This window comes from Cucumis sativus, unplaced genomic scaffold (assembly GCF_000004075.3).
Source record: "Cucumis sativus cultivar 9930 unplaced genomic scaffold, Cucumber_9930_V3 scaffold81, whole genome shotgun sequence".
NCBI classification, from domain to species: domain Eukaryota; kingdom Viridiplantae; phylum Streptophyta; class Magnoliopsida; order Cucurbitales; family Cucurbitaceae; genus Cucumis; species Cucumis sativus.
This window is the reverse complement of record NW_022279572.1, coordinates 157,255-168,909: the sequence shown is the minus strand read 5'-3', so window position 1 is coordinate 168,909 and position 11,655 is coordinate 157,255. Positions and strand designations below refer to the sequence as shown.

Below are 11,655 nucleotides of genomic sequence, written 5' to 3'. Positions count from 1 at the left end.
CATCTTGCCAAACCCAATACTTAAAAACAAACAAATCAAATCATTATTTTTACAAAAAAAAAAAAACTAAAAAAATGCAAGTCGATTCCTATTTATTAAAATAATAAAGAAAACCAGTTACCAAAATCGATGTTTTCCCCCAAAAGCTCTAATAGCTAAGGAACTCAACAAGTTCTACTTGACCTAACTAACTTGACTCTATATTTTTTATGAGCTTTTTTTAATGCATATTGCATATGTTTTTTTTTATAATTGTTGATTGTCTCACTTTTTTATGGTCTGCATTTACGAGCCTCTTTTCTTTCTTTGTTATGAACTGCAGTAACTAGGCGTTGCTAGAACCGATGGGGTAACATTTCTATGGTTCTACACTTAGTTTCTAAGTGTGATTGCTCACCTCTAATTTTCAAAACACTTAATTTCTAAGCACATACAATGTTCACCTAGAAAAAAATGAAAATTGTTGTAGTTAAGATCAAAACTAAATAGTTATGAAATAAGACATAAGAGATTTGATTTTAACAACCTTCCCGTTGTACTTGGGATCCACTCTGGCTTTGTGCTGGAAAATTGGTTTGGAGCTGATCGTAAGCTTTCAGTTGCTCTTCTGTAACCTTTAGATACTCATCAAAGCTATAAGCTTTGCTTCCCAACGAAGAATCTTCTACTATTACAATACATAAGAAAATTCTATTTCATAAACCCTGTATCATAATTGAGGCTGGTAGAATGATTATTCTATAACCTTACCGATAGTTTCATTCTTAACATTCATAGACACGATGCATGGCAGCTATCCAATTCTATTTCATGTTCTCGAGAATGGCTCGGTTTAACAATAATGTTAATTTTTGTTTTCTATTTTAAAATAATAACGCTGCTTACTAATCTTTTTTTTTCCATTTGGCATTCTACTTTTTCTACTCAGCTTTCTTTCCCTAGTGATAACAAATAATACGGGTGATAAAAAACTTAATCACTCACTTGGTTCAGCCACCGAAAGCCCTTCTGCTTTAGAAATAGAAGATGGGTTTGAGTAGGTAGATTTACTTGCATTGTATGTGTTGTTCATTGAACTCTCAATTTCATCGAGACCAATTTCTCACTCAAACATGGTCTTGCATTCTCTAGAAACGTCCTACAAACAAAAATAAAGAACAAAAAACTACAATAAGGTCTATGAAAAAGTTATAAAGGAAAATCTCAAAAACTGATATGTAAGTCATAACAACCTTAAGTTCTCTTATCGTGGGTTAAAATGCACGTAAGGTTTTTCCAAGAGTCCGAGCAACCAACATGTAAATAAGTTAAGTCAACTAAATTTGCTATAAATTTACTCGTATTAACATTATCATTGTTATAGACTTGACAACTTCAAATTTATCAATATAAAATATGCTTTAACAAAACGTACCTTGAGGTTCCTCCAACCTTATTAAAAAAGCAAATAATCCAACAATTTAACAAATTTATAGTGCATATTATGTATATCAATTGATCACAACAAAATAAGATCAAACAAATACCCATGAGTAATATTTAGCCACCAAATGAATAATGATGAAAACCTGAAAACAAAACCGAGAAAAAAAAAGGAAACAATTCATCAACAAAACAAATTTAGGGGACTAAAAAATTGCTTACCTTATTACACACTTCAAAATATTAAGAGAAGTGGAGGGAAAAAACCAACCAATAATCAAAAAATAAACTTCAACACAAATAGCCATAAATTTTCTTCTTTAAAGGTATCACAAATAAGTCCATCAGTAATAACAAAATAAAAAAGGGCAATGTGCAAGAATTCTGCAATCGTAAAGCTATGCTAAAGGCAGTATGAAATCAAACTTGAGCACTAACAAGAAAATTTGCAAAACAAAATTACTAGACATCATTAACTAAAGTACGAGCACAACAATGAATGTGTAACCTCCGCAAGAGCAAACCCGAATGGAGAAGAACATGAAGAAATATATAAATAGAAGAAACATAAAAGACAAACATGAAACACATGGAAACATACAAAGGGGATAAATAAAAGTACAATTATGAAGTGATGAAGCACAAATACAGGTACCAACAGAACTAGAATACAAGTCTTACCCTATCTCGACTGTCGAGGAGTGTTAACCAACCGTCGGAAGGTTGGTTTTATTTTTTAGAAAAAATTAATGTTGTCTGAATTCTTTTTCAAGCCACTAACCAGCCCCTCCTTATCTATGATCGGCGATCAACTCCTCAACCTCTAATTACATTTAAAAGAGTGATGCGAACATTGTGTGAAATCCCAAACCTTTGATGGATCCCACCATCACTCTCTTTCTATCCCCTTCAAAACCTCATTATTTTCAAGAGACCTCAAAGCTTCTTCCAATTAACATAAAAGAAGAATGAAAGAGAAGGAGAGAAAGGGAAAGTGGTTCAAAAGCTATGGAAAAAAAAGTAAAAGAACATGGTCTACTCATTGGCACATCTTACACAGATGATAATGTTAGGGCAAGGCAATGAGAGACAGAATGCTTTTGGAGCCTTCTCCTCTACTTTCGAAGATTTTAATAAACTAAAATATGCAAATGTTACAAGAAAGATCTTTGGAGATTTGAAATAATCCAAAATAAAGAAAAAGGAAAACCCCAATATGTACAAATTTCAGAATCTAAAACTTGAAAAGTGATTGAATGATGAGATATGTTTGTATAATCAATTATAGAGACAATGAAATATTAAAAAAAAATGAAACGTACCAAGATAAAAAGAATAGCAACTAGTATTATGACCTTTGTATGTCTTCAAAATACAAACATCAAAATGAATCAAGAGATCTACCACACAAATAATGGTATCAACACAAATAAAGCAATTTTTTATTAACAATATTTGAGTACAATTAAACTAAGCATGCTATTGTCCTTGACAAATTTACATTCTTCTAATCGAACAAAATCTGACCTTTAAATAGTGATAGAAACTGAAGATGAAAGCAAGTTCAGCTACAACTTCAGACTGTGATATATATGACAGAACCTATAAAAAGAAGAGTACCTAACTATATATACACAGAGGAGATCTGACGCTTACTAGCACATCGGAGGCTCAATTGATTTATATTTAATTGAAAAACAATACCTATATTTTAATGCATACACATTGAATAGCCCCTGTTTCAATCCAATTTACAAAACTACTCCATAAAATTACATAATGGGGGAAGTTCGACCAGATGCACTGTGCTTTACCAGAACCACATGAAATTATTAGAACATAGTTCATTCAAGTAACTTTCTATTCAATAATTGAAACAAATGGAAAGAGGACAATTGAATATTAAATAAAGATGGAATTAATTGGGAACTCACGGAGTAATGCGATTCGTTCGGGGCTCACCGCTGGAGTTGAAAGAGAGACAAGGATTAGAAAGGAAAGGAAGAGGAGCGTCTGATAATCCAGCGGATTCTTTGATGAGTGGAGTAGTAGTAGTAGTAGTGGAGGTTCCAAGGACATTGAAGTCAATCCGGTGAGAGTGAGGGAATCCAGAAGGTTGAGGTTGAAGAGAGTAGAAATTGCAACCAAAATCGGTGAGGATGGTGGAATCGAAATTGCGAGGGAAGAAGAAAAGAGCATCACAGGTCGAAGTAGAGGAGGAATCAACACTGGTTAAACTGGTTTTGGTTGTACGAACAAAGAAGAATTAGGGTTTGAGAAGAGAAAGGGAAAATGGAGTGTACGAACAAAGAAGAAGAAGAAGAAATGGAAAGGACGCGCCAGTCTTTCCAGGTGACTTCTGATCTTGAATCTTAAAAAGAAAGGAAAACAAAAGGATTTGAAGGAAAAAATAAAATAAAAATGGAATGAAGTAATGGAATTGTAGCTCAAACCAGATTTTACCTTAGTTGTCTGCTCCAACAAGTCCTCAATTGCGGAAGCGACATCAGGAACGTGTGAAGTTACTACAGAAGAATTTGATGTAGTTTGTTTTGTGGAATTCAAAATGCAGTCAGATTGAGTGGATCTGTTTCCAACAAAAGTGAATGCTTTTCTATGGCTTCGTCAAAGAACTTGCGCTTTTCTTCGTAGAACTTATTCGTTCAGCTGCTCCTATAAAGCTACTGTTAGTTCCAGCTGATTGGTCTCTCGGAATGGCAGAATGGATAGGAAACTGGGATATGCTTTCATTGGCTATCATTGGGGCAGCTTGAGTAGGAAATTGGCTGACAGTGCATAAGCCTGTCGCTCTGTCTTGAGCTTTAACTTCTTTTGGGCGATACAAATCAAGAGAGACAATCTTTCTCTGAAAGTTTTGTATTCAAACAAAATCATTCCATATCTAAGAGAAGAAATATCAACACAATGGGTCTAGAATTCTATCAGGATATGCATGTACGTGAACATATATAATTGAAAAGCAACAAAATCGCAAAGGTACCTGGCTGACACACTCATATATCCATTCAGCTGTAATGCATTGTTTGCCCCATTTACAAGCAGCCTCATACTTTGTCCCATCGGTGAACTTGCATATTAGATGGGTTACCTTCTTTGTCAGCTTCTCCACAAACTTGGCCCCAAGTTCAAAACACAGATTTCTTAACAATACTCTGTCTTTATCATCATATTGTGAAACACAAAATCGTATGTTTTCAAATCCAGGCAAAGGGACACAGCAAGGAAGAGGAGAATAGAGAATGTGCCCATTGGTATCCCACAAACAACCATCCTTCATAACGAGTTTATTTGAAATAGTCAGTAAACAAATAAAAACAAGATAAATATTCAATTCTCATTTCAAATATCAGTTTAAGATATTGAACATAATTAGGTTACGAAATAAATAATAAATATAAAATTAAAATTAAAAATCATCAGTAGTATCAAATTTCATAAAAAATGTTCTCACTTTTCCTCTTCTCATTAAGAAAGGTTCATCAAGACAAGTTCCATCTGTCTTGATATTTTTACCACCGTCCATCCTTGTTATTTTGTTCCAAACTGCATTAGAATCTTTGTTGAAATCGCTAGAATCACTGTAACCAAATTTCAAATGTGGATAATGATAGGTTCTTTGAGAAAATCAAGCACGAGCAAAATTATTGTGTTAGAATTCTTCTTTTGAATCACTTGAATCAGAACTCCAATTCTTCATTTGGGAGGAAATTTGAGTTTCTTGCCTATACCAACTAGCCAACTAGTATATTTTTTCTTCACCTGTCTTCCTTGATGTGTACAAATGCATCCATGCAAAATTAGGATGAATTTCTTTCTTCTTCTTTTCTTTTTTAATTTTAAGGGTTCCCCCAGTTAGATGTGTGTTGTTTAGCAATGCGAACAACTCACAAGGCTCCCTCTTCTGATCAGCATCACGAAAAAATTTCCAATTTTCCACCGATGGCAATCAAAGTTGGTCCAAACGTTTGCTCTAATACCGATAACAATTTGGTGTAGACCAAATGAGAGAATTTTATTAATATTTAAATTTGTGAATACAAGAAGACAAGTACTCTATTAAAATCAAACTAATCCTAATTAATAAAAGAAACTAATCCTAATCCTAATATATTAAGAATTTGACCATAATACCCTAATTCCTACTCCATAAAAAATCTTATGAGTTATAGTTCGTTCTTTAGTCCTCTTGTAATCAAGTTGACGAAAATGGTGGCAATTTTAAAAAAAAAATTACTATAATTGATAGAGTTATAGTTCACAAAAAGAAAAATGGCCACACACCTGAGACTCTGTTTGTGTTTCACTAAAGCCGTCACATATGCCCACAGTCCCATCTTCAGTAGTAGAATTGCCCACATCTTCTTTTCTTTCAGCTCTGAGAAAATACAAGACACAAAGGTCTCAAAAACCAAGTTACAAAGGCAAAATTGAATTGTGTTCGAACATAATAGTCTTTCTCGAAAAAACACTAAAGCTTGCATTATGCTAAGATCCACTTAGAATACAGGGATATTTAATGGCTAGTTTTTAAAGAAATAACCTACTGCCTTTATTTCCAAACCTGGTTTTTCTAAAATGAAAAAGGAAAACTATATTGGGTGGCAAATTAGTTTAGGTATTTTGCAAAAATGTCTTTAAGGTTTGTGATTTTGAAAATATAGCAAAAATAATCAAATCCAGGCTTTTATATGGGTGGGCTGGACTTTATTTGATCATTTTCACAAATAATAAAGTTATAACTTGTTTTACCATTTTTGCAAATGTCCCATGAAAAAGTTAATGCTCAAGGATAGCATTTATTTGTGAATACTGGTTTTCAAGCATTGCAAACGGTGTGATTTGAGTTTTATAATTAACACTATTACTCAAACGAACCTATTTTGAAAGAAATTATAAATTATATTGTTCTAGGAAGCAATTCATCAGTAGAGACTAAAAGAATATAAAAAAATATTTCTCTTATAGTGAAAATAAACTTTCATAACGACTTCGTTGAATGGTCTCACTATATTTCCAGGCAGCGACCGTTCTTGTTAAACACTTCAATTCAGCATGGTCTTTCCATAAGAAGATCAAGGAGACAACGGCAAAAATTACCTTTTTGACCACTGGTTAGATAAAGCACCAATTGGAGAAGTTTCTGAATGGTCTTGACCAACAAGCGAACAGTCTGGCGGGAAAATCTGGTACCATTAAGGATTAAACCAAATGCAAAGGAAACCAAAAGTTTAAACATAAAAAACATCAATCCTAATAGAAGGATACACCAATGGGTCTAGAATTCTATCAGGATATGCATGTACGTGAACATATATAATTGAAAAGCAACAAAATCGCAAAGGTACCTGGCTGACACACTCATATATCCATTCAGCTGTAATGCATTGTTTCCCCCATTTACAAGCAGCCTCATACTTTGTCCCATCGGTGAACTTGCATATTAGATGGGTTACCTTCTTTGTCAGCTTCTCCACAAACTTGGCCCCAAGTACAAAACACAGATTTCTTAACAATACTCTGTCTTTGTCATCATATTGTGAAACACAAAACCGTATGTTTTCAAATCCAGGCAAAGGGACACAGCAAGGAAGAGGAGAATAGAAAATGTGCCCATTGGTATCCCACAAACATCCATCCTTCATAACGAGTTTATTTGAAATAGTCAGTAAACAAATAAAAACAAGATAAATATTCAATTCTCATTTCAAATATCAGTTTAAGATATTGAACATAATTAGGCTACGAAATTAATAATAATATAAAATTAAAATTAAAAATCATCAGTAGTATCAAATTTCATCAATAATGGCAGTTTCTACGCCAGCTATCCATTCAAAATTGGCTTCAAAGCCGTAATTTAACGCATTTAACAGAAGTGTGCATCAATACTTTCTCAATTCCAGAGAAAAATATATAAGAAGCATCTATTTGTTTGGCACAGGGATGGAGTGCAAACCTTTGGAGTTCAAGGGACAGTCATAGAAAGACTTCTTCAAATGTTGAACTCCAATTAATTTTGTCAATAAAGAAACCTCTCACACAATGATAGCACTCATATTTCCAAAATGTAGACAGAGTGAAGAAAAAGAGAACAACCAAATATGTTTTCCAAGATAGACCACCCTTTTCTTTTCAGACCAACCTTAATGGATAGTCTGAGAAGGTAAATTTATGTTACCACCTTCCCCTAAACATCAAAAGGTCAAAATGATAGAACTGATTGAATCTCCATTTTCCAATTTAATAGTATCCACCATTTATGCCAATTGTTCTATACAGATGCAGAGTTAGGGAAACAAGTAGCAGAGCAGAAGCAGAATGAGTCATCGACCAGCCGCATCTGGTGGCCCAAAGGGAAAAAATAAGGATGTGACCATTTGATTTGTTGATGCCAGTTGAGACAAGATCACGGCCATCACCTCATCAGACCAACAAAGCTGGGGTGGCAGAGACACTTGATGACTCAGTCACTATCACTCAGGACAAGAACAAGATCAACATCAACTCCAATAGCTACTTCTCCAAGAGGAATCTTAAATACTTGGCTAAGAAGAATTTCAAGAAACACACACATTAGAGATTGGCTTTGAGTTATTGCTTCAAACAAGGAGATGAATGTGTACGAATTGAGATACTTTAACATTGCAAGAACAACGGGCGAGGGAGAAGACTGAGGTTCAAGTCCTATATTTTGGTACCGCCATTTGAGGTAGGATCAGTTGTAGCAGCCCTTTTCATCTAAAGGCTGTTTTAATTTATATTCCCATACCTTGTCTGCTTTTCCTATACATCAGCAAGAGTTCTCGAGTCCAACTCTAATTTACTTTTGATGATTTATTAACTATAAATCTTGCTCACATATTCCCTTCTTTTGGTTGGTTTGAGGATACCTTTTTTTACACTGGGAGGACAGTTGTTGTAATCTTAGAAAACTGATGTGCGTTTGGTTTTGGAAAAAACAGTATCCATCCTTCATATTATAAGAGCGTGGCTCAACACAAAACTAAAGTCCCTCAAAATTCAAAGCTCCAACCCAAACACAATCCAAACTTGCAGTGGCTCAATGAAACAAAATATGCTATTCAACCTTGTGTGGACTTTTATGTCCAAAAAGGGAAACACAAACAAAACCCAATAGTAGAGCTCTAAAACGGAAATCACAAATAAGACAATTAATTATCGCTTACTCTAAACATGATCGAACCGATGACTTGACACATAAGTACTATGAACGTCTGTACTCCTTGGTATCACCATGACATTCAACAGTGAAGTGCACTTTCTGCTTCATGTGATCTTCAACAACCTCGCCTCCCCCTTGATTTATCCATTCAACAATTTCAGCTCTCTAGTAGGAGAATTTCAAATATGATCTCAAAATATACGTAAAAAATATTTGGGATTATGGAAGTCAAAAGTTGATGCATGTTTGTTAGTGTTCAAAAATAAAATGTAAAAAAATTTGAAGGCATATTCCTCAAATGAAAAATGAAAATCGTAATTATTTCACATGCTAAATGACATTTGGCACTATCTTAAATTTTTTAGGAAAATTACTCCCCAAGTTTTGGTTTTGAAGAACACGTGTGTTTGGTTCTTGAGTTTTAAAAATGTACATTTTTAGTCTCCAGGTTTAGAAAAATAGACCCATTTGGTCATGCACCTTTTTAGTCTCTAAGTTTATAAAAATTGGTTTAGAAAGTCCCCAATATAACTTTATACATTTTTAAGGTAGAATAACTTCTTCTAAAAATTGGTTTTGAGAGTCTCCAGTATAACATTAAGCACTCAAGGATTAAAAGAGTACATTTTGAAAACTCAAGGACCAATAAACCTATTTCTATAAAATTGGGGACTAAAAAGGTAATTTTTCCATTTTTTTTATATCATTCTCTTAACAGGATCGGAGTGTTAAAGAAACAGTAGATCTAGAATCCTATCTGCACCATTGACTTGCTTTTAAAATCATGGAGTTGGAGCAGTAATGAACTACTCTTTACTCAAGTCAACTGATATTGAATACAGGGCTTCTACTTTGTTATTTTTTAAAAAATGGATGCTATTTACCACAATAATACATCTAAAACCTAAAGTGCATAGTGTACATTAATCATGCTGTTTGAAATAAGAGGAAAGAATCTTTACAACATACCCGATCTTCTGGAAAGGAACTAGAAAAACAAAATATTTTCCCCTTAAATACACATGATGACTTCCCATTTGAAACCATGAAATCACGCCCCATCTTTTCTCAACTCTTGTTTGTACCATTTGCTACACATTGTTGGCTTTTCTGGATAATTTCATTTTCCTGTCTCCATTCACTTTTGTTTCACTTTTTTCTTCAATTCTTTCCACTGCTATTGACGTCTTTCCAATGCTAACATGAATATTTCCTTCTGACACATTTGATGGCACGATTGGATGAACATTTGGAACTTTATTTTGATCCATAACAATGGTGCTCATTTTACTAGATGCTGCAAAGTAAACAGCCAGAAAATTTAGAACAAGACAAACAGGCTAGGGATCTCCAAACAAATATTAGTCATGCATCCAAATGAAATGTGCAGTTATTCTGCATGATGGTAGTTTAAGGTTGCTATTCAAAAGACAGATAGCTTAGAATACGAGTCCTGCATATCAAACCTTTAGGAATAAGTTCATCATATGCCATGTGTCTACCAAGAATAGGGATCTCCTTCTTCTGACGGTCACACTCTTCAAGCCAGTTGGATCTAACCACATGAACAACTCCTGAAGTAGCAATATCTCTAACCTCCTTTTTCTCCCTGCCATTTGAAATATGATAAAACTAATTTTCAATTGGGTGGATAGACCATTCAAATGAAATCAAAAAGCTCACAGCACAGGCGAGCTCACAAATTCAAGCAATAAAGTTCACAAAACCTATGTTGCGATTAAAGTAAAAGGATAATTACATTTCTGACGAATCTCCAACTATTATGTGTGTTAATTTGTCATTGAAAACCATGTATCGGGAGCCTCCACCTCTGAGAATCATATTTACAATCTTCCGCATCTCAGAAGCTTCAAACCCAACAACTTTTATTCTACATGCTGACAAATATAGGTCGTTTTCTTCAGACTAAAAGTCATTTGCAAGACAATTAACAGTGTTTCTTCATTCCTTCCCATCGTGACTGGCACTTCAACATCAACCTCATTTATAAAATTAGAAGCATCTAAAAACATAGACGTGCTCTGTGAAAGAGTAACTTCAACATCCATGTCTGAAAACCCAGAACCAGCAACTGCTGTGAATTTTGAATCGGTAAGAAATGAGGACGGTACAGCTTCCAAGTTCCCAATATCCTTTTCTTGGCTATTGTGAGCAGTCAAGCAACCCCTTGTCAATTTATTTGAAGTTCCAGAAACGCTACCAACAGGGTACAGCTCCTCATTAAAACATCCTATCAATTAAAAATGAGAATAAAAGGATTTGAAACAAGTTAGAAACTAATAAAATTATTAGACAAATAACTGCCAACAATTCAAATATCATATCGGTTTTCAAATATACAACCCGAACTACTACCTTTTCTGGCCATGGACTGATCAAACCATTTCCGAGTAACAATATTGATACGGCCCCACGTTCGTGCAACCTTGTACTTGTCACCTTCAGGAGCTTACTTAACCATTAAAGAAAACCTCTTATTCAAACAAGAATATTTAATACCAATAAGTAAACATTCTATGCAACTATTTAGAAATGGATTGTCTATGCAAGTAGCATGCTTGCAATAGCCATACAAATAAACGTTTGTGAGTGTGGTTAGTCATTCCCATCACTTAACCTAACCTAGAAACTAGAGAGATTGTCAAGGGAAAAAAAGTGATCAATTTTGTTCTTAGATGAAAAGATATAACATCTCTAGAGGCGGAAGACAAACCTTATGCAACTCAGTTCTGGTTAGCCTTCCTACATACTTTTGATGTTTGAATGTTTTATTTTGGAAAGAAAGATGGGGGTTGGTTAATCAGTTTCTGGAAGTGGAAGGTCTGTATTTTCTGGAGAGCAGAATTACAGAAGTTGTTCAGTTACTTTAATCTTAGAAAGTGTTTTCCATTATCGTAAACTACTTTTGATGTTTGAATGTTTTATTTTGTACATGGTTATTGTCTGTAATAGTACTTGTTTGTTCTGTGTTTTCAAGACTAGTTTGAGTATTGTATTCTGTAATAGTT

The 11,655-nt window shown here is 34.1% G+C and overlaps 2 protein-coding genes and 1 long non-coding RNA gene across 5 annotated transcripts; all 3 read right to left on the bottom strand.

Annotated features, from left to right (window-relative positions):
* Positions 1 to 494: 494 nt before the first annotated feature.
* LOC116406273 lies at positions 495 to 3,024 on the bottom strand. 3 transcript variants are annotated; one of them, XR_004219298.1, is made up of 4 exons: positions 2,950 to 3,024; positions 1,527 to 1,568; positions 985 to 1,138; positions 495 to 667 (listed from the first exon to the last, which is right to left on the bottom strand). It is a non-coding gene; the product is annotated as an uncharacterized LOC116406273 (long non-coding RNA). The 3 variants fall into 3 exon arrangements; XR_004219299.1 differs by lacking the exon at positions 2,950 to 3,024 and adding an exon at positions 2,104 to 2,351; XR_004219297.1 differs by lacking the exons at positions 1,527 to 1,568; positions 2,950 to 3,024 and adding an exon at positions 1,233 to 1,518 and having other exon boundaries at positions 497 to 667.
* An 861-nt stretch (positions 3,025 to 3,885) lies between these two features.
* Positions 3,886 to 11,096, bottom strand: LOC116406271 (DNA topoisomerase 2-binding protein 1-A-like; the record flags this gene model as incomplete). The annotated part of the gene is given in 8 exon segments (XM_031889982.1): positions 3,886 to 4,288; positions 6,789 to 7,080; positions 8,631 to 8,653; positions 9,724 to 9,923; positions 10,093 to 10,235; positions 10,386 to 10,578; positions 10,581 to 10,877; positions 11,003 to 11,096. Coding segments are annotated over 8 exon segments (1,494 nt in total), but the record flags the coding sequence as incomplete, so codon positions are not given.
* LOC116406272 (S-M checkpoint control protein rad4-like) lies at positions 4,182 to 4,735 on the bottom strand. The gene is made up of 2 exons (XM_031889983.1): positions 4,424 to 4,735; positions 4,182 to 4,324 (listed from the first exon to the last, which is right to left on the bottom strand). Exons 1-2 carry the CDS (start codon positions 4,718 to 4,720, stop codon positions 4,304 to 4,306), a joined length of 318 nt encoding a protein of 105 aa, XP_031745843.1. The 5' UTR covers positions 4,721 to 4,735; the 3' UTR covers positions 4,182 to 4,303.
* Positions 11,097 to 11,655: the final 559 nt, after the last annotated feature.